This window comes from Stegostoma tigrinum, chromosome 4 (assembly GCF_030684315.1).
Source record: "Stegostoma tigrinum isolate sSteTig4 chromosome 4, sSteTig4.hap1, whole genome shotgun sequence".
NCBI classification, from domain to species: Eukaryota; Metazoa; Chordata; class Chondrichthyes; order Orectolobiformes; family Stegostomatidae; genus Stegostoma; species Stegostoma tigrinum.
The window spans coordinates 14258544-14283292 of record NC_081357.1 but is presented as its reverse complement, the minus strand read 5'-3'; the positions used below and the strand labels follow the sequence as shown (position 1 = coordinate 14283292).

Sequence of the window (24749 nt, the reverse complement as noted above, 5' to 3'; positions counted from 1 at the left end):
GTTGTAAGGCTGGAATTGGCAGGCAAATCATGAACAACAAACTGCACCAATCAGCAATAAATGAACGTCCAAAACAGTTGTTTTAGGTTTGGTTGAGGGATAAATAATCACCAAGACATCGGAGCGAATGCTCTTTTCTTCATTCAGTGCCATGGAATCTTTTTAAGTCTGCCTGAAAGGGCAGCATTGCAGTACTAAGCTGGAATGTCAACCTTAATTATGTTCTCAAACCTTTAGAACTACTCGAGTTCTACAGCTGACACCAGTGGACAATATCTTAGTTGCTGTGTGCCAGCTGCATTTTTAAATCACCAAAGTAAGACCTCCTCTGTCTGTGGTTTTCAGCAAAATGATTAGCATATTCTAAAAGGATCAATATATGATTTGACAAAATCACATACACATGATATCATTATATGATATCATTAAGCATGGTGATCAGAGAAGTTCCTACCACAAGATAAGAATTGACCTTCTCTTAAACTTCTGTCATTGGTGCCTTTATTTTCTTCATCATGGGGAGCCTTGAAAATATGCCTTATGTACTGACAGCAAATAAATTCCACAAAGGAATTTCATCAAAGGGGACCTTTTTATGCTGCACTTCAGTAGTTTCTTCCACAATATCTCACCAGGTGTGACCAGTGAGCCAGCAGATGTCACTGATCCAGACCACTTAGAAAATGAACTTCGAGAGAAAATAGAGGAAGAGAAAAAGAGGTTGGTGACCTTGTTTTCTTTCGTCTAAACCTATTATGTAAAACTCTTACCAAAAAAATGCAGTGTTGAACAATTGAGTTGAAAGGTAGGTGGATGTGCCTGTTTAACACTGTACCACATTATTAATTTAGTTAATATTATTTAACTGGCAGAATTCTGACAATTATTACTTAATTAGTTAATTCAATTACTAGACTAGCCCTTCCTCTCCAAAGCTGAGGATGGCACTTTCATGAGTGACCTTGCATTACAGAATAATGCTTCCCTCCTACCTGCTTATCACATGGTGCTGTGAAAAACACATACCCTTTTGTGATGAGGCTGGGGTCCAGTGTGGTTCAGAACTAAAAACAAATACATCTCCTCCATTTTTAAACCACTCCAGACTTCTTGTGCCTCCACTTAACAGTCCCATCACCTTTTCAGCCCCTGATCCCCACATCAATTTCAATCACTTCTCTTGAAGCAGTAAATGACCATGATCGATGTGGTTCCTGAGAAAGACTCCTGACCAGTTGGAGGAAAGGGGAATCTGGCTCCGATTATGTACCTGTGAATGTATTGATTTAGAGTAAACCAGATGGAGGTGGAAATTCAAGTTAGCAGTGGTGACTCTTGACCTGACCTGAAAAGTGCAGTTGAAAGTCAGAATTATTTAATTTTACAAAATCACTTGCAAAGAACAGACTATATGCATAAATATTACAGGATCTATTTGGTATCCTTGTTTGCTGTTATCACATACTCCAAGGTTAACATACATTTCCAACCAACCTGCTTTAATGTCTGTATCACTGTTCCAACATTGATCCATGCGTACCTTAATACCCTTAAGACATTAAAGACAGAGGATCTTGATCAGCACAGGCTTGGAGGGCCAAAAGGCCTGTTCCTGTGCTGTAATTTTCTTTGTTCTTTGTTCTTTGAATGCAGAAGTATACAGATCGAGCAACATGATGAAACCTTCAATTCGATTTTTTAAAAAATTCTTACTTTGAAGTGTCAGATCCCTCAGGATTCCTATCTTAGTACAGATATTTGGTCAACCTGGTTGTCACAAAGGAATGGCGTAGTTTCCTGACGGTACATAGAAAAGCTGTATGCAGGAGCCTCATCATGGTCCTGAAGGAGGAGCAGGAGCTGATTGAGACAATAGACAACAGGTACTGGAGTAGACCACTTGGTCCTTCGAGCCAGCGCCACCATTCATTATGATCAGGCTGATCATCCACAATCAGTATCCTGTTCCTGCCTTATCCCCATAACCTTTGATTCCACTATCTTTAAGAGCTCTGTCTATCTCTTTCTTGAAAGCATCCAGAGAGTTGGCCTCCACTGCCTTCTGGGGCAGAGCATTCCATATGCCACCACTCTCTGGGTGAAGAAGTTTTTCCTCAACTCTGTTCTAAATGGCCTACCCCTTATTTTTAAACTGTATCCTCTGGTCCTGGACTCACCCATCAGCAGAAACATGCTTCCTGCCTCCACAGTGTCCAATCCCTTAATAATCTTATACGTCTCAATCAGATCCCATCTCATCTTTCTAAACTCAAGAGTATACAAGCCCAGTGGCTCCAATCTTTCAACATATGATAGTCCCGCCATTCCGAGACCAACTCAACATGGGCTGGACTTAATTTTGGGAATTGGGAGCAGAATGCTTGGATGTAGCCCACTAAAACTGTGACTGGTTGCACTGAACCCTCAAAAACAAAGGGGAAAAATGTTCAGTTGAAACCTTTTTGGTGTATTTGGTAAATGATTAGGAGTCCCGTCAGACAGTATGATACATATTCAAACATCGCTCATGAGGCCAACTATTTCTATCAGAGCAAAGCAGTCCCTAATGTGGCTGAAAAAGTCCATACAGGTGGGCTGTTCGTCATTCAGTCAGAGCTTGAAACAGTCCATTCCTGAATAAGTGCACATGTATAGTTGTCCCTAGTTCTGGTGTCATCAGTCACCCCGGTTTTAATATGTAAGCACATAACATCAGGGCTGTTTATCCCTTTTTATCCTTGTAAGGTGATTAAATCTCAATGGAATGTTCGGCTTCTCTTTTTGAACCACAGGTTGTTCTCCCTAGTTACAGCCTTAGTGTTACATCAAACAAAGTATCAGTGTTCTGGTTTATCTGTACCAGTTTGGTGCCTAAAAACATTGTTCATGTTTCCTTGGAGGTGGATTTGCAGACTCCATTGTAAATGTTTCCAACTCCAGGTCCCACCAAAGAACGCTATTGTACTCAAATTATTTGTGAGCTCTTGGTTGATAAGTTGTAATATTGAATGCTTACAAGCTATAAAAATAAAATTAGCACACCAGCACAATGCATACTTTGGGCAACTCCTAAACAGTCAGGTCACATCTCATCATGAGCATCTGTGAAATGCCCCGGTTCACTCAGCTGCAATATGACAAATGTCTTTTAATCCCTGTCCAGCTATAAAATGACTTTCAATCGGCTGAAAGCACTGAAGACAGAGATCGAGCATTTACAGCATCTCTTAGAAAAGTCCAAGATGATGATGCAAAAGGATTTTGAAGTCTGGTGGTCTGAAGAGGCAGTGAGACTCCAGGTAACACAATCTTGTCAACTGGTGCTTGTTCTCTGTTCTAAAGTTGGAGCAAGTCCTGGTACACAGTATTAAATTGCATTGACAATGCTGGAGTCACATCTTTAGCAATGGTTTATGAACACAATGTGTTCTACACAATTTGCTGATCTTGAAACTGCTCTTGGACAGTACAGTGTACTTTCCAGAAAGGGGGGATGTAGAAATGTTGGGTCTCCCATTGATAACAGACAAAATTTTATTCCAGCAACTGGTTACAAACCAGCAGAACCTTGAACGTAAGGGCTCAGATTTTCTTCTCAGGCTGACAGCATATGGATAATGCCTTCTTGCAGCTTACAAGATTTACTGATGATACAAGAAATGGGAGGGCATTTTGCTGTGAGGACATAAATAATCTGAAAGGAAACATGGATTGGTTGAGTGAGGGAGGAAATTCTTGGTAGATTGAATTTATTGTGAAAGAGTGTCAGGTCATACACCTTGGTTGGAAAAATCAAAAGGCAGCCTATGACTTAACCAAACTTCAAACAAGTACAGTGCAGAAGGAATGAGATGTTCTGCATGCATGGTTGAGTTTGCCTGGAATTTTTGTAACTTTTCGAGTGGAGCTTGTAAGCTGCAATGCAATACGGGAAGTGTTTGTATGTGAAAGCAGGTTGCAAAGAAAATAAGAAAATCAGAAATAGGACCAGGAGTAGGCTGTCTGGCATGTCCGACGTACAACAAGTTCCTGGCTCCTCCACCCCAGGCCTCCCTCCTCTTTTGTACCAGCTCATTATAGCTCTCCATCTTCTAATATTTAATATGTCTCCATCCTCTGTTTCTACTTCTTGAGTTTAGATTAATGTAATCTTCAATTTTTAAAAAATTAATTCACACAATGTGGGCATTACTGGGTGGGCAAATGTTCATTGTCCTAATTCTTAACTAATCTTCGTAAGAGTGGCGGTGAACTGATGCTGTTCATGAGGGTACACCCACAGTTCTGTTAGGAAAGGACTTTCAGGATTTTAAACCAAGTACATTGGAATAATGGTTTTGCAATTCCCAGTCACAATAGTATGTGTTTTAGAGGAGGTAGTAATGGTAGTTGACTTGTAAAGTTCTTCAAAGAAGCCTTGGTGAGTTGCTGCAGTGCACCTTGTAGCTACCACAGTGCATTGATGTGGAAGGCAAAATCTTTAAGACAGAATAGGTTGCCAATCAAGCAAGCTGCCTTTTCCTAGACGGTGTTGAGCTAATGTAGTGTTGGAGCAGCAACCATTCAGGCAAGTGAAGAGTACCCCATCGCACTTCTGCCTTGTGGATGGTGGGCAAGCATTGGAGGCACAGTTACTTGCCTCAAAACCTCTAAACACTGACCTATTTTTATGTCAAGCCCAATTCAATTTTTTGAGCAATGGTAAACCCTAGGCTGCTGTTACGGAAAGATTCTGCAAAGGTAATGCATTAGATATTGAAAGAGATGGTTACATCCTGTTATGTGAAATAGCGATTACCTGGTACTATTCTGCATGAGTGCTACTTGCCACTTATAAATCCAAGTTGAACTGTTGTCCAGATCATGCTGCAAATGGACAAGGATTGCTTCAGTATCTGAGGAGCTGCAAATAGTGCTGAACAATATACAATCAGCGAACATCTGACCTTATGCATTCTGTGCTTGATGTTTTGTTTTATTCATTCAAGGGGGAGGTGATGGCCTCGTGGTATTGTCACTGGACTATTAATCCAGAGACCCAGATAATGTTCTGGGGACCTGGGTTCAATACCTGCCATTGCAGATGGTGGAATTTGAATTCAATAAATATCAGGAATTAAGGATCTAATGATGACAGGAATCCATTGTCAATTGTCAGGAAAAACCCAGCTGGTTCACTATTGACCTTCAGGGAAGGAAACTGCCATCCTCACCTGGTCTGGCCTAGATCTGACTCCAGACCCACAACAATGTGCTTGACTCTTAACTGCCCTCTGGGCAACAGGGTTGGGCAATAAATGCTGCCTGGCTAGCAAAGTCATGCATGAATAAAGGAAAAAAAATTCAAGGATGATTTGATTTGATTTATTGTTGGCTCATGAACCTAAGTACAGTGAAAAATTTTGTTTTGCGTGCAATACAGACAGATTATAGAAAACAAGGACATATAGTTCATAGAGTGTTTAGACTGAGTGAGGAATATAAGGTTACAGTTGCACAGGAGGTGCACAAAGCAAGATCAACATTAGAAAAATCAACATTATTTGAAATTAAAGAGGTCCGGTCGGCAGCCTAATAATAGCAGGGAAGAAGCTGTCCTTGAACCTGCGTTCAAGCGTCTGTATCTTCTCCCTGACAAAAGAGGTTGGAAGAAAGCATTACCAGGGTGGGAGGGAGCTTCGATGATGATGGAAGCCTTTCTGCGGTAACAGGAGGTGTGAATGGAGTCTATCAATTGGATCAGTGATAATGGGAACTGCAGATGCTGGAGAATCCAAGATAATAAAATGTGAGGCTGGATGAACACAGCAGGCCCAGCAGCATCTCAGGAGCACAAAAGCTGACATTTCGGGCCTAGACCCTTCATAGAGGGGGATGGGGTGAGGGTTCTGGAATAAATAGGGAGAGAGGGGGAGGCAGACCAAAGAGGGAGAGAAAAGAAGATAGGTGGAGAGGAGAGTATAGATGGGGAGGTAGGGAGGGGATAGGTCAGTCCAGGGAAGATGGACAGGTCAAGGAGGTGGGATGAGGTTAGTAGGTAGGAGATGGGGGTGCGGCTTGGGGTGGGAGGAAGGGATGGCTGAGAGGAAGAACAGGTGAGGGAAGCGGAGACAGGCTGGACTGGTATTGGGATGCAGTGGGGGGAGGGGATGAGCTGGGCTGGTATTGGGATGCAGTGGGGGGAGGGGAAGAACTGGGCTGGTTTTGGGATGCGTTGGGGGAAGGGGAGATTTTGAAGCTTGTGAAGTCCACATTGATACCATTAGGCTGCAGGGTTCCCAAGTGGAATATGAGTTGCTGTTCCTGCAACCTTCGGGTGGCATCATTGTGACAGTGCAGGAGGCCCATGATGGACATGTCATCTAAAGAATGGGAGGGGGAGTTAAAATGGTTCACGACTCGGAGGTGCAGTTGTTTGTTGCGAACGGAACGTAGGTGTTCTGCAAAGCAGTCCCCAAGCCTCCGCTTGGTTTCCCCAATGTAGAGGAAGCCACACCGGGTACGATGGATACAGTATACCACATTGGCAGATGTGCAGGTGAACCTCTGCTTAATATGGAAAGTCATCTTGGGGCATGGGATAGGGGTGAGGGAGGAGGTGTGGGGCAAGTGTAGCACTTCCTGCGGTTGCCAGGGAAGGTGCCGGGTGTGGTGGGGTTGGAGGGGAGTGTGGAGCGAACAAGGGAGTCACAGAGAGAGTGGTCTCTGCGGAAAGCAGACAAGGGTGGGGATGGAAAAATGTCTTGGGTGGTGGGGTCGGATTGTAGATGGTGGAAGTGTCGGAGAATGATGCATTGTATCCGGAGGTCGGTAGGGTGGTGTGTTAGAACGAGGGGGATCCTCTTTGGGCGGTTGTGGCGGGGGCGGGGTGTGAGCGATGTGTTGCGGGAATTGCGGGAGATGCAGTCAAGGGCGTTCTCGACCACTGTGGGGTGTCCATCATGGGCCTCCTGCAATGCCACAATGATGCCACCCGAAGGTTGCAGGAACAGCAACCCATATTCCGCTTGGGAACCCTGCAGCCCAATGGTATCAATGTGGACTTCACCAGTTTCAAAATCTCCCCTTCCCCCACTGCATCCCTAAACCAGCCCAGTTCGTCCCCTCCCCCCACTGCACCACACAACCAGCCCAGCTCTTCCCCCCCCACCCACTGCATCCCAAAACCAGTCCAACCTGTCTCTGCCTCCCTAACCGGTTCTTCCTCTCACCCATCCCTTCCTCCCACCCCAAGCCGCACCCCCAGCTACCTACTAACCTCATCCCACCTCCTTGACCTGGCCGTCTTCCCTGGACTGACCTATCCCCTCCCTACCTCCCCACCTATACTCTCTCCACCTATCTTCTTTTCTCTCCATCTTCGGTCCGCCTCCCCCTCTCTCCCTATTTATTCCAGTTCCCTCCCCCCATCCCCCTCTCTGATGAAGGGTCTAGGCCCGAAACGTCAGCTTTTGTGCTCCTGAGATGCTGCTGGGCCTGCTGTGTTCATCCAGCCTCACATTTTATTATCTATCAATTGGATGTTGGCGTCTGTAATGATCTGGGCTGTGCATCATCCGGTTCCTTTTCTCAGAGGATGGGAGGGGGATTTGGCGCCAACGTGTTCTCCCGAGTGTAGTCTGTGTGTGGCATGAACTACCAGAGGAGTGACAGAGGCTGTTATACTCACAGTATTGAGAAGTCACCTGCAGGGACACATGAATAGGAAGGGGCTGGAGGGATGTGGGCTCCAGGCTGGCAAACAGAACGAGTCAGTGAGGGTATCTGGTCGGCCTGGAGGAGTTGGACTGAAGGGTCTGTTTCCCTGCTGTACAACTCGACGACTCTGTCTCTCTCTCTCCCATTTTCTCCAAACCCACCCCCCGCCACACACACAATCTCTGTCTCTCCATCTCTCTGTGTGTGCCTCACTCTGTGTCTCTGTCATCTTGTCTCTGCCACCTCGCTGTGCACTTCTCTGGTCTCTCTGTGTGTGCGCGCGCCCCTCTCTATCTCTGCCTCCCTGTGTTTGTGCTTCTGCTGTTCTCTCTCCCCTGTCTCTCCGTCTCTCCCTGTGAACCTCTCTCTCTCTGTCCCCTCTCCCCCCGCCCCCCGTCTCTCTCTTCCTCTCTATCCGAGCCTCTCCACCCGCTCAGCAGTGAGCGTTGAGTTTTTTTGAACAAAGTTTAAAAATCTCTGTTTAAACCCAACCCATCCGCAATCAGACTGCATTTCTAATCCCCTCTCTCTCACACACACACACACAGAGTCTGTCTCTTTCTCCCTCTCAGTCAATCCCCTTCCTCTCCAGTTCCTACTCACGCCCTTCCCCCCCTCTCCCTCGGCGACGAGTCCGCTGTCTGGAACCCTTTTCCCAGGAGGGTTCTGAGGACCCAGCTGTTCGGCAGTGGGGATCATCGCACCACGCTCCCGGACCCCTACAACCTCCTGTTCTCCAGCGGCCTCCAGCATGACCACCGGGCTGGGAGCCGGCATCCAGGCTGCTGGAGTGCTCGCTGCTCAGTGGCTCGGCCCTGAGCTGCCTGTGCTGGGAGCGGGGATCCGAGGTGGGAGAAGGCCCCCTCACCCGGCTCCTGTGCACAGCCACCTGCCTGAACAGCTGCCTGGCACCGAGCCCGTGCTGCCTGAGCACCTGGCCGCGGGTCTGCGATGCCTTCCGTAGCTGAGCAGTCTACAACTATCTCCTACTGCAAGGTAAGCTGGGGGTGGTGGTTTGGGGTGAAGAGAGGATTGGGGACATGAGCACGGTCCCTGTTTCACATCCTGCGCCGCTCCTATCCCAAAGCGAGGGGTCGGGAATGTATGTTTTGGGGGTGAGAATTCCCCCCCCCCCCACCCCCCCCCCCGCCCCCCCCGGGTGAGGGAATGGCTCGGGACATTGGGAGGGTGTCTATTATCCAGCCTTGCGCGGGTTTCCGTAGCCGAACAGCCTACAGCTCTCGTACTACAAGGTAAAGGGAAGGAGGCGGATGGGATGGGGTGAGCGTTGGAGGATAGCCGTCCTGGAAGTGAGGGGACATGGGGAGAGTCACTATCGTACAGCCCAGTGACTGAGTGGCCTACAGCTACTGCAAAAGGGTCGTGGTGGGGGTTGGGTTAGGAGAGGGGAGGTTGTAGGGAGGTTTGGGGTCACGGGCAGCGCTGCTTTCTGCAGCCGAACAGCCATTGCCACAAGATTGGATGGGAGGGGGTGTTTTAGGAGCGAAGGGATGCTCCCTTCCCCTGCCGCTGTGGGAAGTAGGATCTTTATTGCACAGCCCTCCGTAGCCAAATAGCACTCCGACAAGGTGAGAAGGCAGGAAGGGCTCCCTGGGATGAGGGAAGGACATCACCACTGTCAGTATCAGGTTTGGGGGGTGGGAGTAGGGGGGTGAACATAGCCCTTCCTGGAGCTGAGGGGAGCTCCTGATGCCCTGCGCCAAGCGAACAGCCGAGATGGAGCCGCAGCTCTCCGACCTCAAGGGGACCCTGTCTCAGAGGCTGGAGCATTTCTAGCCGGAGCTCTGAGGGAAAGGGTCATCGCACCCAAAACGCTACCTCGGGACTTTTTCTTCACAGATGCTGAGCATTTCCAGCAACTTGTGTTTGCATTTCCACCCGGAGGTGGGTTTGTGGAGAGACACCATGGGACGGGAATGGGTGTGGGGTTTGGTGGCACAGTCGCAGAGACTGTCGAGAGAGTGAGAGAGGGGCAACCCCTGTGTCACAGTTTGGAAAATCTCCGGCAGCTCTTCATTTCTCTCTCAGCCGAAGGCGCTGCGTGCTTTGGTTTCCTTTCCTCTTGTACTCTCTCCCGCTGTGAATAAAGCCAGAGTGAGTTTGTGGGGGGAGAGAGAGAAGGGACAGAAAGATGGAAATAAGGGAACATGACAAGGGAGTGAAATTAGAGCCAGCAGAGGTGAGAGAGGGGGTGAGAATCAGAGGGAGGGAGGAAGAGCAAGAAAACACAAACAAAGGAGAATGGGGGGTAACAAGGTGTTGATGTGGATGAACACAGCAGGACAAGCAGCATCAGGGACGCAGGGAAGCTGATGTCAGCCTGTCCGCTGTGTTCATCTCCTTTCCTCCTTTCCCCCCCTTCCCTGCCCCCCCCCCCCCCACCATCTCCTGGTCTCCTGGTCCCTCCCCCCCACCGCCTCCTGGTGCCTCCCCCACCCCGACCACCTCCTGGTCCCTCCCCACCCCCCCACCCCCACCACCTCCGGCTCCCTCCCCACCCCCCCCACCCCCACCACTTCCGGCTCCCTCCCCACCCCCCCACCCCCACCACCTCCGGCTCCCTCCATTCATCCATTCCTTCCTCCAATCAGTCCTCGCTCCCTCCCTCCAACCATCCATTCCTCCCTCCCTCGATCACTCTAATCAGTCAAAACAACAAAGAAAATTACAGCACAGGAACATGCCCTTCAGCCCTCCAAGCCTGAGCCGATCAAGATCCTCTGTCTCACCTGTCACCTATTTTCTCACGGTCTGTGTCCATTTGCTCCCTGCCCATCCATGTACCTATCCAAATATATCTTAAAAGATGCTAACGTGCCTGCGTCTCCCACCTCCGCTGGCAACGCATTCCAGGCACCCACCAACCTCTCTGTAAAGAACTTTCCATGCATATCTCCCTTAAACTTTCTTACTCTCACTTTGAACTCATGACCCCTCGTAATTGAGTCCCCCACTCTGGGGGGAGAAAGCTTTTTGCTGTTCACCCTGTCTATACCCTCATGACTTTGTCGACCTCAATCAGGTCCCCCCCAATCTCCATCTTTTTCATGAAAATAATCCTAATGTACTCAGCCTGTCTTCATAGCTAGCACCCTCCATACCAGGCAACATCCTGGTGAACCTCCTCTCTCCCCTGTCCAAAGCATCCACGTCCTTTTGGTAATGGACACAGTTCTCTAAATGTGGCCAAAACAAAGTCTTATACAACTGCAACATGACCTGCCAACTTTTGTACTCAATACCCCGTCCAATGAAGGAAAGCATGCCATGTGCCACCTTGACCACCCTATTGACCTGCGTTGCCACCTTCAGGGAACAATGGACCTGAACACCCAGATCTCTCTGTTCATCAATTTTCTCCAAGACTTCTCCATTTCCTGTATAGTTCGCCCTTGAATTTGATCTTCCAAAATTTGTCACCTCGCATTTGCCTGGATTGAACTCCATCTGCCATTTATCTGCCCAACTCTCCAGTCTGTCTATGTTCTGCTGTAATCTCTGATAGTCCCCTTCACAATCTGCTTCTCCATTCCTCCCATATGTGATTAGGCAAGACTTAGGAGGCATAGAAAGGGTTAGCAAAATGCAGGGGATGGGGACAATTGAATTGTGGAGCTGGTTTAAGGAACAGATATTGCATGTCCTTGATAGGTACGTCCCTGTCAGGCAGGGAGGAAGCGATAAGCTAAGGGAACCGTGGTTTACTAAAAAAATTGTATCTCTTGTTCAGCAGAAGAGGGAGGCTGATGTGACGATGAGACCAGATGGTTCAGATGTGGTGATGGAGAGCTACAGATTAGCTAAGAAGGATTTAAAGAGAGAGTTAAGAAGAGCAAGGAGGGTACATGAGCAGACATTGGCAGGTAAATAAAGGAGAACCCGAAAGCTTTCGATAGGTCTGTGAGGAATAAGAGGATGTCTGGGGTAGGCATAGGGCCAGTCAAAGACAGAAGTGGGAAGTTGTGTGTGGACCCTGTGGAGATCGGAGAGGTGCTAAATGAATATTTCTCATCTGTTTTCACCGAGGGACAGGAGAATATTGTAGAGGAGGTGACTGAGTTACGGGCTACTAGAATTGAAAGGGTTAAGGTTAGCAAGGACGAAGTGTTAGCAATTCGACAACGTGTGAAGGTCGATAAAACCCCTGGGCCTGATGGGATTTTTCCGAGGATTGTCTGGGAAGCTAGGGAGGAGGTGGTGGAGCCTTTGGCCTTGATCTTTGAGTCCTCATTGTCTACAGGTTTTGTACCAGAGGACTGGAGGATTGCAAATGTTGTGCTCTTGTTCAAGAGGGGCAGTAGGAATGAGCCAGGCAATTATAGACCTATGAGCCTTGCGTGTGTTGTAGGAAAAATTTTGGAAAGGATTATAAGAGTTAGGATTTATAACCATCGAGCAAGCAACAATTTGATTGGAGATAGTCAACATGGATACATCAAGGGCAGGTTGTGTCTCACAAACTTCATTGAGTTTTTTGAGAAGGTGACCAAGCATGTGGATGAGGGTCAGGCAGTTGGCGTGGTGTACATGGACTTCAGTAAAGCCTTTGATATGTTTCCCCATGGTAGGCTATTGGAGAAAATACAGAGGCACGGGATTGAGGGAGATTTAGCCATTTGGATTAGAAACTGGCTTTCGGTAAGAAGGCAACGAGTGGTGGTTGATGGAAAATATTCAGCCTGGAGTCCGGTTACTAGTGGTGTGTCTCAAGGATCTGTTTTGAGACCACTGCTGTTTGTCATTTGTATGAATGACTTGGAGGCAGGCATTGGTGGATGGGTTCGTAAGTTTGCAGATGACACTAAAGTCGGTGGAGTGGTGGACAGTGTGGAAGAATGTTGCAGGTTGCAGGGAACTTGGATAAACTGCAGAATTGGGCCGAAAGGTGGCAAATGGAGATTAATACGGATAAATGTGAGGTGATTCACTTTGGGAGGAATAATAGGAAGGCAGAACACCGGGTCAACGGAAAGATTCTTGGTAGTGTAGATGAGTGGAGGGATCTTGGTGTCCATTGTACGTAGATTCCTGAAAATTGCCACCCAGGTTGATGGTGCTGTTCAGAAGCCTGATTGTGCGTTAGGTTGTATTGGTAAAGGGATTGAGTTCCGGAGACGTGATGTCATGCTGCAACTCTACAAAACGCTAGTGCGGCCTCACTTTGAATATTGCGTAGTTGCTCCATTACAGGAAGGATGTGGAATCGTTGGAACAGGTGCAGAGGAGATTTACCAGGATGTTGCCTGGTCTGGAGCAAAGGTCTTATGAAGAAAGGCTGAAGGACTTGGGTCTGTTCTCAATGGAGAGAAGGAGGCTAAGAGGGGATTTAATAGAGACATACAAGATGATCAGTGGATTAGATAGGGTGGACAGTGAGAGTCTTTTTCCGAGAATGATGACTTCAGCTTGTACAAGGGGGCGCAGCTACACATTGAGGGGTGATAGATTTAAGACAGATGTCAGAGGCAGGTTCTTTACTCTGAGAGTGGTAAGAGCGTGGAATGCCCTGCCTGCCAATGTAGTTAACTCAGCCACATGAGGGGCATTTAAACAGCCCTTGGATAAGCATATGGTTGATGATGGGATAGTGTAGGGGATTGGGCTTAGATTAGTTCACAGGTCGACGCAACATCGAGGGCCGAAGGGCCTGTTCTGCGCTGTGTTGTTCTATGTTCTATGTTCTATTTCTTATGGCCCTGGGCAGACCAGTTGCTGTACCAGAGCATCATTAGCTGCACAACGCACTGCCTATCTCTGGTTGCTTTGGAGAAGATGGCAGTGAGCTGCTTTCTTAAACTGCTGCAGTCCATTTGGCTTCGGCACACACCCACAGTGCTGTTAGGTAGGGAGTTCCAGGTTTTTTCTTACCCAGTGACATTGAAGGAATGATGACATATTTCTGCTTTGTTTGTTGCATGCAGTTTTTTTTACTGCTTACAGTATTTTTACTGCTTTCTCAACAGAGCTATATCTCTTCTTAATATTCTCATTAACCTTCAGGATACATATTTCAGGACTATCTATCGTATGTATACGGTCTTTGCACCCCATCTGTATACCACTTTATACAGTTTAACTCCCATTCTTATGTCTACTTGTGTTATTTTATCTACTCATTCCTTGATTTCTGAAGTTCTAATGTAGTCCATTCCCAGACAGCTTTCAGCCATTTTACAAGTTGGGTTCACGAAGCTGTGAATATTCCCAACTCTGTGCAAGCATGTCTCAAACAATGAATAAAAAAGGTGTTTCTTTTCCACATGACACCTGATTATATTGAGAAAACAATTTGCAATGCTGAAAATTCAGGCAAAAGCAGAAATTAATTGCAGTACCATAAACCAGTCAACGTCTGTTCCTTTCACCAGTGTACACTAATCGGTCACATTATTCAGCTTTAGCTTTATTCTTACTTGAGATGTAGGCATCATTGACTGGACAAACGTTTGTTAATAGCCCCTAATAGTCCTTGAACTGACCTACTTGCTGAGATATTTCACTAGACAGCTAAGGCTCAGTCACATTGCTGTAGGGCCTGGAATTATAAATTGAGAAGGCCTGGTACAAAGAGGAGATTTTCTTCCCTAAAACACATTATATAGGCCATCTGTGTTGCTGTCTTTTTTATTGAATTTTGTTAAATATTTCAATCTTTGACAAATCTTTTAACTTGTGGACAGACAAAACCATGTCAGCTTATAAATAACCTAGTGATCTCCTTATCATGATCCGCTTCACATTGACCGCATATCGGAACCATTGACAGCCTCAACATTTCGCTGCTATGTGTAATGTAGTACGTGACATATTTGCATTACTTCCCTTCTAAAGGTGGGATTTAGTATGGGATCTGTTTGTATTTTGAAGTACCAAGCAGCTCCCCAGGTTCAACTGTTGGGACAGAGTCAGGAATAAATTGATGTTAGAAAGCATTGAAACGCATTCCAATACAAATGGCACCTATTTCTCTTTCCAACTGTTAACTTATAAATTAACCTTTTGTGAGGTGCCTTGTCAAACATCTTCTGAACGTCCAAATACAAAACATCTACTCTAATTGAGACTTCCTTGAAAATCTTGAATTACGTAGTCAAACACAGTTTCCCTTTCATGAAGCCATGCTGGCTCTGATTGATTAGATTATGATCTCCTAAATGCTCAGGCATTGCCCCTTAATAATAGATTCCAATAAATCTAAACTGCAGAGATTGTTATGGGCAACAAAAAAATGGCAGAGGATTTAAACAGATTTTCTACATCTGTCTCTATGGTGGAAGATACTTTATTCTTTATTCATTCACAGGATGAGGGCATCGCTGGCTAGGCTGCATTTATTGGCCATCCCTCATTGCCCTGAAGACAGATAAGAGTCAACCACGTTGCTGTAGTTACCTACTTTGAGCCTCCCTTCCTTACCATTGGCAGTTTTCCAATTCTCCACTACTCGTCCAGAATCCTAGGATTTTTGGAAATTACAACCAACGCATCTACAATCTCAGTAGCTATAACGGCCTTTAAAGCCATTAGTTTCCATGATACTACTTGTTTCGTGATGGCAATGGTTCTTAATTTCTACCAGCACACACACACACACACACACACACACACACACACACACACACACACACACACACACAATTCCTTAATATTAAGATGTCGGTTGTTGGAAAACCCATCTGGTTCACGAATGTCCTTTAGGAAAGGAAACCACTATCCTTACCTGGTCTGGCCTACATGTTACTCGAGACCCACAGCAATGTGGTTGACTCTTAAATGCCTTCAGAGAAATGAGGATGGGCAATAAATGCTGCTTAGCCAGTGACACCCTTATCCTGTGAATGAATAAAGAATAAAGTATCTTCCACCATAAAGACAGATGTAGAAAATCTGTTTAAATCCTCTGCCATTTTCTTGTTGCCCGTAACAATCTCCCCAGATTAGATTTCTAAGGGGCTTATGTTCACTTTGACTTCTTTCTCCCTTCATATGTTGTTAAGTTACGCAAGTGCATTTCTGGTCAGAGAGTGTGGAATGGATCTATATGTATTAAATGGCATATGATTTGATTATTCAAAAACTTCTATTTCTGACATACTAGCTATCAGAATGTCCTTTATCATCCTGTTGAATTCTTCAATGTCATCATTTATTTATGGATTGTATTCCAAGGCCAGTTGAGGGTGATTTCTACAGCTTGCTAAGAACTCCATGAACTATGGGTAGCAATAAATGCTGGTCCAGCCCACACTTCAAAAGTGAAAAAAAATGCCTGGAGATTTCAAGATAACAAAGTGTGGAGCTGGATGAACATAGCAGGCCAAGCAGCATCTCAGGAGCACAAAGGCTGACGTTTCGGGCCTAGACCCGAAACATCAGCTTTTGTGCTCCTGAGATGCTGCTTGGCCTGCTGTGTTCATCCGGCTTCACACTTTGTTATCTTGGATTCTCCAGCATCTGCTGTTCCCATTATCTCTGCCTGGAGATTTGACTGTGCATTTCTTAAAATGTGGACTTCACCAGCTTCAAAATCTCCCCTTCCCCCACCGCATCCCAAAACCAGCCCAGTTCGACCCCTCCCCCCACCGCACCACACAACCAGCCCAGCTCTTCCCCTCCACCCACTGCATCCCAAAACCAGTCCAACCTGTCTCTGCCTCCCTAACCTGTTCTTTCTCTCACCCATCCCCTCCTGCCACCCCAAGCCGCACCCCCATCTCCTACCTACTAACCTCATCCCACCTCCTTGACCTGTCCGTTTCCCTGGACTGACCTATCCCCTCCCTACCTCCCCACCTATACTCTCTCCACCTATCTTCTTTTCTCTCCATCTTCGGTCCGCCTCCCCCTCTCTCCCTATTTATTCCAGAACCCTCACCCCATCCCCATCTCTGATGAAGGGTCTAGGCCCGAAACGTCAGCTTTTGTGCTCCTGAGATGCTGCTTGGCCTGCTGTGTTCATCCAGCCTCACATTTTATTACCTTAAAATGACCTGTTGCTTTAACATTTGTGATACACTTTACTTTCAGGATAATCTACCTGAAATTCTCTTCTTGAAAATGTGCACACCTTTGTGAAGTGGTTCCAGTTTAAGCAGCTGGACATGTATTGGATACCAATGGATACCTCCACAATTTGTGTCAGTGTCTGAGGATTTCTGATCGTAATGGTCTCCCTGACATCTTGGCCAGAATATATATGCTCCAGTGATTGCATTTTTCTTTGGCTTTAAAGCATTTCTCAAAAGTACTTACTGACGTATCAAACGTATGTGTTCTATGAGCTGCCATGGGTACCTTTGTTCTTTAGATGGTGCTGTCTCTAAAACATAGAGGAGTCTGTGAGAGCCAGCAGTTCTCCCTTGAGAACCTGAGGGCTGTTAACTCTGGTAGGTGGCAGTTAGCTGTCCTGTCTTTGCCCAACGTCCCCTTCTTTTATACCCTTGATGACATATCAATGTTTCTTACAATAGGATTGGCCCTATGTTGTCAAAACCATCAGATTTAAATTTAATTGGCTTTTGGTACCTAAGTGCCTAGTTCAGATTGATTGGCTAAATACAAAAACTTGTTGTCTCAGTAAAAACTGCTGTTTGGCCTGATAAGCATATGGCCTTAGAATCAAATGTTTCAATGTGAGTGCTGTTTATAGAACATAGAACATAGAACAGTACAGCACAGAACAGGCCCTTCAGCCCACAATGTTGTGCCGACCATTGATCCTCATGTATGCACCCTCAAATTTCTGTGACCATATACATGTCCAGCAGTCTCTTAAATGACCCCAATGACCTTGCTTCCACAACTGCTGCTGGCAACGCATTCCATGCTCTCACAACTCTCTGCGTAAAGAACCTGCCTCTGACATCCCCTCTATACTTTCCACCAACCAGCTTAAAACTATGACCCTTCGTGCTAGCCATTTCTAGCATATAGTCATGTGTGTCTCAGTGAATAAAAATCCTCCTCATTTTACCGCAATTAAATCTCATAATAAAGGGAGTATGTCTGAAAGTCATCTCATCCGAAGGAAAACAGACTTGCTCCAGGAAAGCTGCTAAAATATATCAAAAAAAATATGAAATGATTCTAGAAATTTCTGCAACACAAAGATCAAAGGAAACAATAGTTTGATTAACACACTGTTCAGTGTTGCACTTACACATCACATTTTGGAAAACAAACCACACTGATTTTCTACTTTATAAAAAAAATTGTTCCAAGTCTTCATTATGCAGCAGAGAACTGAAAAGGTGTAGACTTTTAACCTGCATAGAAAGTATGTGCGGAAGTTAAAACAAACAAAAAAAAGCCACTTCTGTCCTAAAAAGACAATATTATATTACAAAAAGGCAGGGAAGTTGGAGAATGCAGCATCATGCTTCCTGCAGAGATCAAGTTTTGTCTGTGTCGTAAAAAACAAAAGAACTGTGGACACTGTAAATCAGCAACAAAAGCAGAAGTTGCTGGAAAAGCTCAGCAGGTCTGGCAGCATCAGTGAAGAGTGAGATCTGAGGAAGGGTCACAGGACGCGAAACATTAACTCTGACATTGTCTACGTCATAGTGAGTTATGTCTATTGCTTCAGCAAAATCCAACCAACTCTGAATGAAAATCAATGCTTAAGAAATATCCAAAACATCCGCTGTCCCCGTTGTGGCTTCCTCTACATTGGGGAAACGATGCAGAGGCTTGGGGACCGCCCCCCAGAACACCTACGCTCAGCCTGCAGCAAACAACTGCACCTCCCAGTCACCAACCACCTCAACTCCCCCTTCCATTCCCGAGAGGACACGTCCGACCTGGGCCCCCTGCAGCGCCACAACGACGCCACCCGAAGGTTGCAGGAACAGCAACCCACACTCCGCCTGGGAACCCCGCAGCCCAACGGCACCAACGTGGACCTCACAAGCCCCCAAATCTCCTGCCCTGCCACTGCTTCCCAAAACCAGCCCGGCTCGTCCCCGCCTCCCCAACCCATTCCTCCTCCCACCCATCCCCCCCCCCCCACCTCATGCCGCACCCCCATTTCCCCTCATCCCGCTCCCCAGACTGACCTATCCCCTCCCCGCCCCCGCACCCATACTCTCCTCTCCACCCACCTCCTCCTCCATTCATCCTCCATCCGCCTCCCCCTCTCTCCCGATCCACTTCAGAACCCGCACCCCCTCCCCATTTTCTGAAGAAGGTTCCCGGCCCGAAACGTCAGCCCCCGTGCTCCTAAGATGCCGCCCGGCCCGCTGTCCCCATCCAGCTCCACACACCGCCACCTCGCATTCTTCAGCATCTGCAGTTCCCATTATCTCTCCAAAACAAAGGCTGCTGTCTTTCAAAACCCAATCTCAGATTTTGAAGATAGTCCTTACCTGTGGTTTTATCAATGTGTACCTGCAAACTTTCAAGCTGCTGTTCACAGCCATCCATTTTACATCTGTAGCCCTAGAAAAAGCTTGTCATCTTTTAAAGGGACCAGACAATGCTTCACCCACCCACCCCCACCCCCCAGTAAAACTTCCTGCCTCCCAATCCATAAGTACTATACCCAGTAAAGCTTCATTTGTGGCTTGGAGGTATATCTGGCTAGACATTCCTTGTCCATCCCTAATTCCCAGAGGGCAGTTAAGAGTCAGCATTGCCCTGGGTAAGTTACATGTAAGCTACAGCGGGTAAGAATGGCAGATTTCCTTCCCTAAAGGACATTAGTGAACCAGATAGGTTTTCATCACAATTGATGATGGTTACATGACTATCATTGGGCCAGATCCCTATTCCAGATGTTATCAAATTCACATTTTGCAATGGGATTCAAACTCATGTCCTCAGAAAAATGGTGTGGGGTTCTGGATCCCTAGTGCAGTGACATTAGGACTATGCCATAGCCTTCAACTGTTCCTTAGCCATTGAAGATATGTAGAGATGACATAGAAAATGGAAAATAGATGTAGGAATAGGCCAGTCAGCCCTTTGAGCTTGCGCCACCATTCAATATGATCACAGCTGATCATGCAATTTCAGTATCCCACTTCCGCTTTCTCTTCATACCTCTTGATCCCTTTAGCTTCAAGGGCCATGTCCAACTCCCCCTTGAATATATCTAATAACTGGATCTAACATTCTCCTGTGGGAGAGAATTCCACAGGTTCACAACTCTGAGTGAAGAAATTCTTCCTCATCTCAGTCCTGAATGGCTTACCCCTTATTCTTAGACGGTGAACCCTAGTTTTGGACCTCGGGAAAGTAATTCCCATATCTAGCTTTTCCAGTCCCATCAAAATTATGTTTCCATGAGATTACCCCCGCATTCTTCCAAAACATATCACTTTTGATGTTTAAGTGTGGAATGCTATTTACAAATGTTTATGAAATGTACATTTTTACATTCTTCCAGCTATTTTTTTCCGTTTAGCTTTTGTTTCGTCTGCAGCCACTTTTAGGCTTGACTAACAGACAAACACTGATCGAACAATTAGGTACTGCAGGGCCCATATTTTCAATTTACCAGACTGGCAACTAATGTAATGAAGCAGTTACAGTTGTGCTCCCACACAAAATGCAAAGCAGAGAATATGAATTAGTTATGCGTGTGACCCTGTATCAGCCATTTTCTGGTATGGGTACAGATCTAAATTGTACTACGTGACTTTTTAGCTTCTGAATAAAAATGCAGTTACCCTTCAAAGACTCAGTTTTCCAGATATAACATGTCGGTCCAGAAAGCCTGCTGGGACAATTAAGAACTTTAAATTGCCCATTGGCAATGTTCCTTGCAGTCATTTCTCTTGGATACATTTCAGCATAAATGTTGCCATGCCTCTTAATGCCCTGTAATTAATCATAGAAGCTGATTTCTGCATGGTGCTAACAGATTAATGTATGCTAAATATAGTGGAATAGGCTGGTCAGGTAGAGGACTCTGGGCTGTTAAGTGACGAATAGTATTTGCATCACACAAATGCCATGCAATGACCATCTCCAACAAGAGCAAATATAACCATCACCATACCAATCAGCTTCATTGTTATCATCATTGATTCCCCCACCTCTAATATCCTGGAGTGTTAAGAATGCTCAGAAGATTAACCTGGCCAGCTATATCTGGTGACAGTATCAGGTTACAGGCTGTGAGTTTATTGGTGAGTCATACAAATCTTGATTTCCCCAAAGTCTGCCTACCATCTCCAAGGTGCAAGTCATAACTGATGGATTATTCTCCATTCACAGCTCATTGCTTGCTCCAGTCATACAGGGCACAGGTATGTATTGCAAGGCCCCCACCAGGGCTACCCATAAGACCAGGAGAAATAGGAACAGGAGTAGGCTGCTCAGCCTGTGGACCCTGCTCCACCATTCATTAGGGTCATGGCTGATGCACCATTCATCCTGTCTACTTTCGTGCCCTTTCCCCCTTGATTTCCCTACTGATGATGAATATTAAGACTTTCCAACTCTTATACTCTAATCCCCTTGAAATTAGGGCCAACATTCCATTATCCTTCCTGGTGACCTGCTACTCCTGTGTGCTGTCATTCAAATCTTATCTTGAGGAATCCTTATGCCTGCTCACTTTGGCCCTGTTGGAAGAATGAGCTGCATTGTATCCATGCTATACGCTTAGCCTCAGTCAATGAAATGCACTTTTGTAATGGAATCATCAGTCACGGTTAGAGAGGGGAGCCCTTGTCTTTGAGTAGAAATCTTTGTAAGGCGCCTGACCCTTGAAATGAATCAGGAACCCCAAGAGTTATTAAGGATGTAAGCATCATGGCAACTTCCAGTGTACACAACACAGACTTCTAAAATATGGTTCCGATGATCATAAGTGACTTGGGCATAGACGGAGTCAAAACTTTTCTATGAATGAAATCAGCCACATTATAATAAAGCATTCTCAACACAATATGTGCCCTGTCCAAAGCACCCTGTGCTCAGAATGGTCCAGGACTTGTCACAGTTTTGTAGTGGTTTCCCAGAATACCCTCATTCGGAAATGGGACTGTGTCTGGCTCATCTGGAGGAGGCTGAAGAGCGGTCATTGGACCCAAAACATTAACTCCTCTTTCTCTCCACAGATGCTGCCAGACTTGATGAGTTTCTCCAGCAACTTCTGTTTTAGTTCAAACTTCCAGCCTCTGTAGTTCGTTGTTTTATTTCAGTGTTTAATTCACGGCTACATCTTTCTTAGGTATGCCCACCTTGAAGAATTTCTGCCCCTCTCTCTGATTTAGATTTCCATTCTACTCTTTCTTGTTGTTCACCATCATTACTTTGGTTGTTGCTCTTGGTGATTGACAAGGTATTTTCCAAAACTTGCTTTTAAAGCTACATCTCATTCCTTGGTGACTGTCTCAGGCTCAGACTCACTCCACGTGGATTCCAACTGAAGTTCCATCCTTTGTGTTTCAAATCCACCCAGGATACCAGATCTCTTCATGATTTACAGTGCTCCTCTGCCCTCTGAGATCTATGCTCAGTGCCATGCACACTTTCCATCTCTCCACCAGCACCGGCTAATGCTAGCTCAGAATTTCCATGGCCTCAGTTTCACTTCATACTTCAGCTCATTCGATGTTCTAACTGGGAACTTTTCTGTTCCTTTCAGGCATTAAGGAATTCAATTCTGAAAAGGTCACTGGCACCATTAGCTGTTCTTTCTCTTCACAGATGCTGATAGGTCCCCTTGAGTTTCTCCTGCAATTCTGAATTTGATTTCAGATTTCCAGCATTGAAGTCCTTTGTTTTATTTAGACTTGTTTTTAACTGTTCATCTAGCTAGTTTACCTGAGAACCCAGGCTTACTGCGGAAGAAAGGCTAACAAAGTCATGCACTATTTCCTCCCCCTCCCCCAAATCAAATCCAGAATGTGGTAACCATCACTGAACTCCTTCCTATCCCAAAGTAGCTCATGCTCTTGCATTCTGTAATGTTATACTATTCCCTTATATGTGCAGTTACCCTCCATTCAAGCATGCTGCCTCCAGCCTATTTGGTTTGATTTATTATTGTCACATGTACCTAGGTACAGTGAAAAGTTTTTTTTTATTTTGCATGCAGTACAAGCAGATCATAACAGACAAAGTATATTAGAGTGATAGAAAAGAGTGAGGAATACAATGTTAAGGCTGCACAAAGGGTGCAGGAAGAGTGAGGTCAACCTTAAATTTAAAACTTTAGAGCTCCACACAGAAGTCTAATAACAAGGAAAAGCTGTTCTTGAATCAGTTGGTACTTGTGTTTAAGCTTTTGTATCTTCTACCCAGTGGAAGACATGGAAGAGATTACAGTTGGGTTGGAGTGGTCTTTGATTATGTTGCTTGCCTTCCCAAGGCTCTGAAAAGTATAGATGGAGTCAATGGATGGAAAGTTAGCTTGTATGATGGACTGAGCTGTATTCACAACACTCTGTAGTTTTTTACAGTCCTGGGCAGAGCAGTTGTCATTCCAAGCCTAATGCTTTTGGATAGAATGCTTTCTATGGTGCATTGATAAAAAAAATTAGGAGTCTTCATGGACCGGCCGAACTTCCTTCGCGTCCTGAGGAAGTAGAGACATCGTTGTGCTTTCTTGACCATCACGTCAACTTGATTAAACCAGAACAGATTGTTGCTGATCATCCTCCTAGGAACTTGACACTGTTGACCATTATCACCTCAGCACCACTAAAGTAGAAAGATACCCTCTGTCTTGATTCGAAGTCAATGATCAGCTCTTTAGTTTTGCTGATATTGAGGGGGAGATTGTTATATTTACACCTTGCCACTGAGCGCCCTATCTCTTTCCAATATTCTGGATCATCATTGTTTGCAATGTGGCCTACAATGGTGGTGTTGTCAGTGAATATATAGCTGGAATAAGGATGGACATTGACCACACAATTTTGCCTACAGAATTTCCCCAGCACAGGACTGGCCCCTGATGCCCACTCTTGACCTTTAAAGCACAAAACCCCAGGATTGATTGTAGCTCACCTCACCGACAGACTCGGAATGGCAGCCATGACTGTTCACAGGCCAGATCCCTGTCAGATCTCTGCACAACTTCCCAATTGATTTGCTGATAATACATGGACTGGGTGGACTCAACCTGCAGGACTGTCGGTAGCTCACTCTTTGGACAGTAGTGACACAGATCCCCAGATGCTGATAGCATTGAGCTGGCTGACCACGACCCACTTCCTGGATTGAGACCGAACGTTACTCTTGACTGACTGTGATGGTACAACCTGCCTGATCATAGGCTACCTGACAGGGCTTAGACTTTCAAACATGGCCGTCTGGCTGAAGCATACACAGTGCCTCTGCCACGTAATCTGTAGACACACGCAGGGTTGCAACGTAGCACGATGCCATACAGCAACACCTCCACCTCCTTAGTTGGTCATTGCTGGCAAACCTGGCTTTCTGCCCACGCTATAAGGCAAGGCCGAACTGCCATGGGCCTGTAGGTTTTGAATGAAGTGCATATGCAAAAAGGCAAACCGCGGTAAGGCAGAGATGCTGTGAGCATCCAAGTGAGTGCAAAGTGAGTGAGCGATAAGAGAACAAGCTAAGAACGGGAGTTGCACCCTGTTTTGATGCATGAGACGGGTTCTTGTCCCTGTGTGCAAGGCAGCCTGACATCAGCATCGCAATGTAAAGCGTAGGTGATCTCAAAAGCACAGTTTTGAAGTGTTGAATTGTATCATATCTCTGCCCGCAGATGTTTGGGAAGACTGAAAAATGCTGGCCAGCTGTAGCAGCTAGGTAACCGCTCTGACTTTCAAGGCTGGAATTGATGACTTCTAGTTTCTCTCTGGAATCTGTATATAAATGAGACAAGATTATGCGATGACGAAATGTTAATTGGTGTAAATAGAGTCCCTAGCCACTCACCATCGAAGTTCTGATCTAGTTGTTAAACTTTGTGTTGAAAATTCTTTCTCGTTGACATTGAGAATCTTTTTTTTTATTCTGACCATATATTTCCGACTGTCCAGCCATGTCCCACATTATTCGGAGTCTGGAAAATTGAAAACTTCAGCCCAATATGAGTGTAA

At 45.8% G+C, this 24749-nt stretch overlaps 1 protein-coding gene across 1 annotated transcript in view; it reads left to right on the top strand.

Moving 5' to 3' along the window:
• kif6 (kinesin family member 6) overlaps window positions 1-24749 on the top strand; it is a 522710-nt gene that overhangs the window by 445991 nt on the left and 51970 nt on the right. Inside the window, exons 17-18 of the mRNA XM_048531738.2 lie at window positions 636-720; window positions 3164-3299. Of these exons, the coding sequence (XP_048387695.2) occupies window positions 636-720; window positions 3164-3299 (221 nt within the window). The remainder of the gene's footprint in view (window positions 1-635; window positions 721-3163; window positions 3300-24749) is intronic.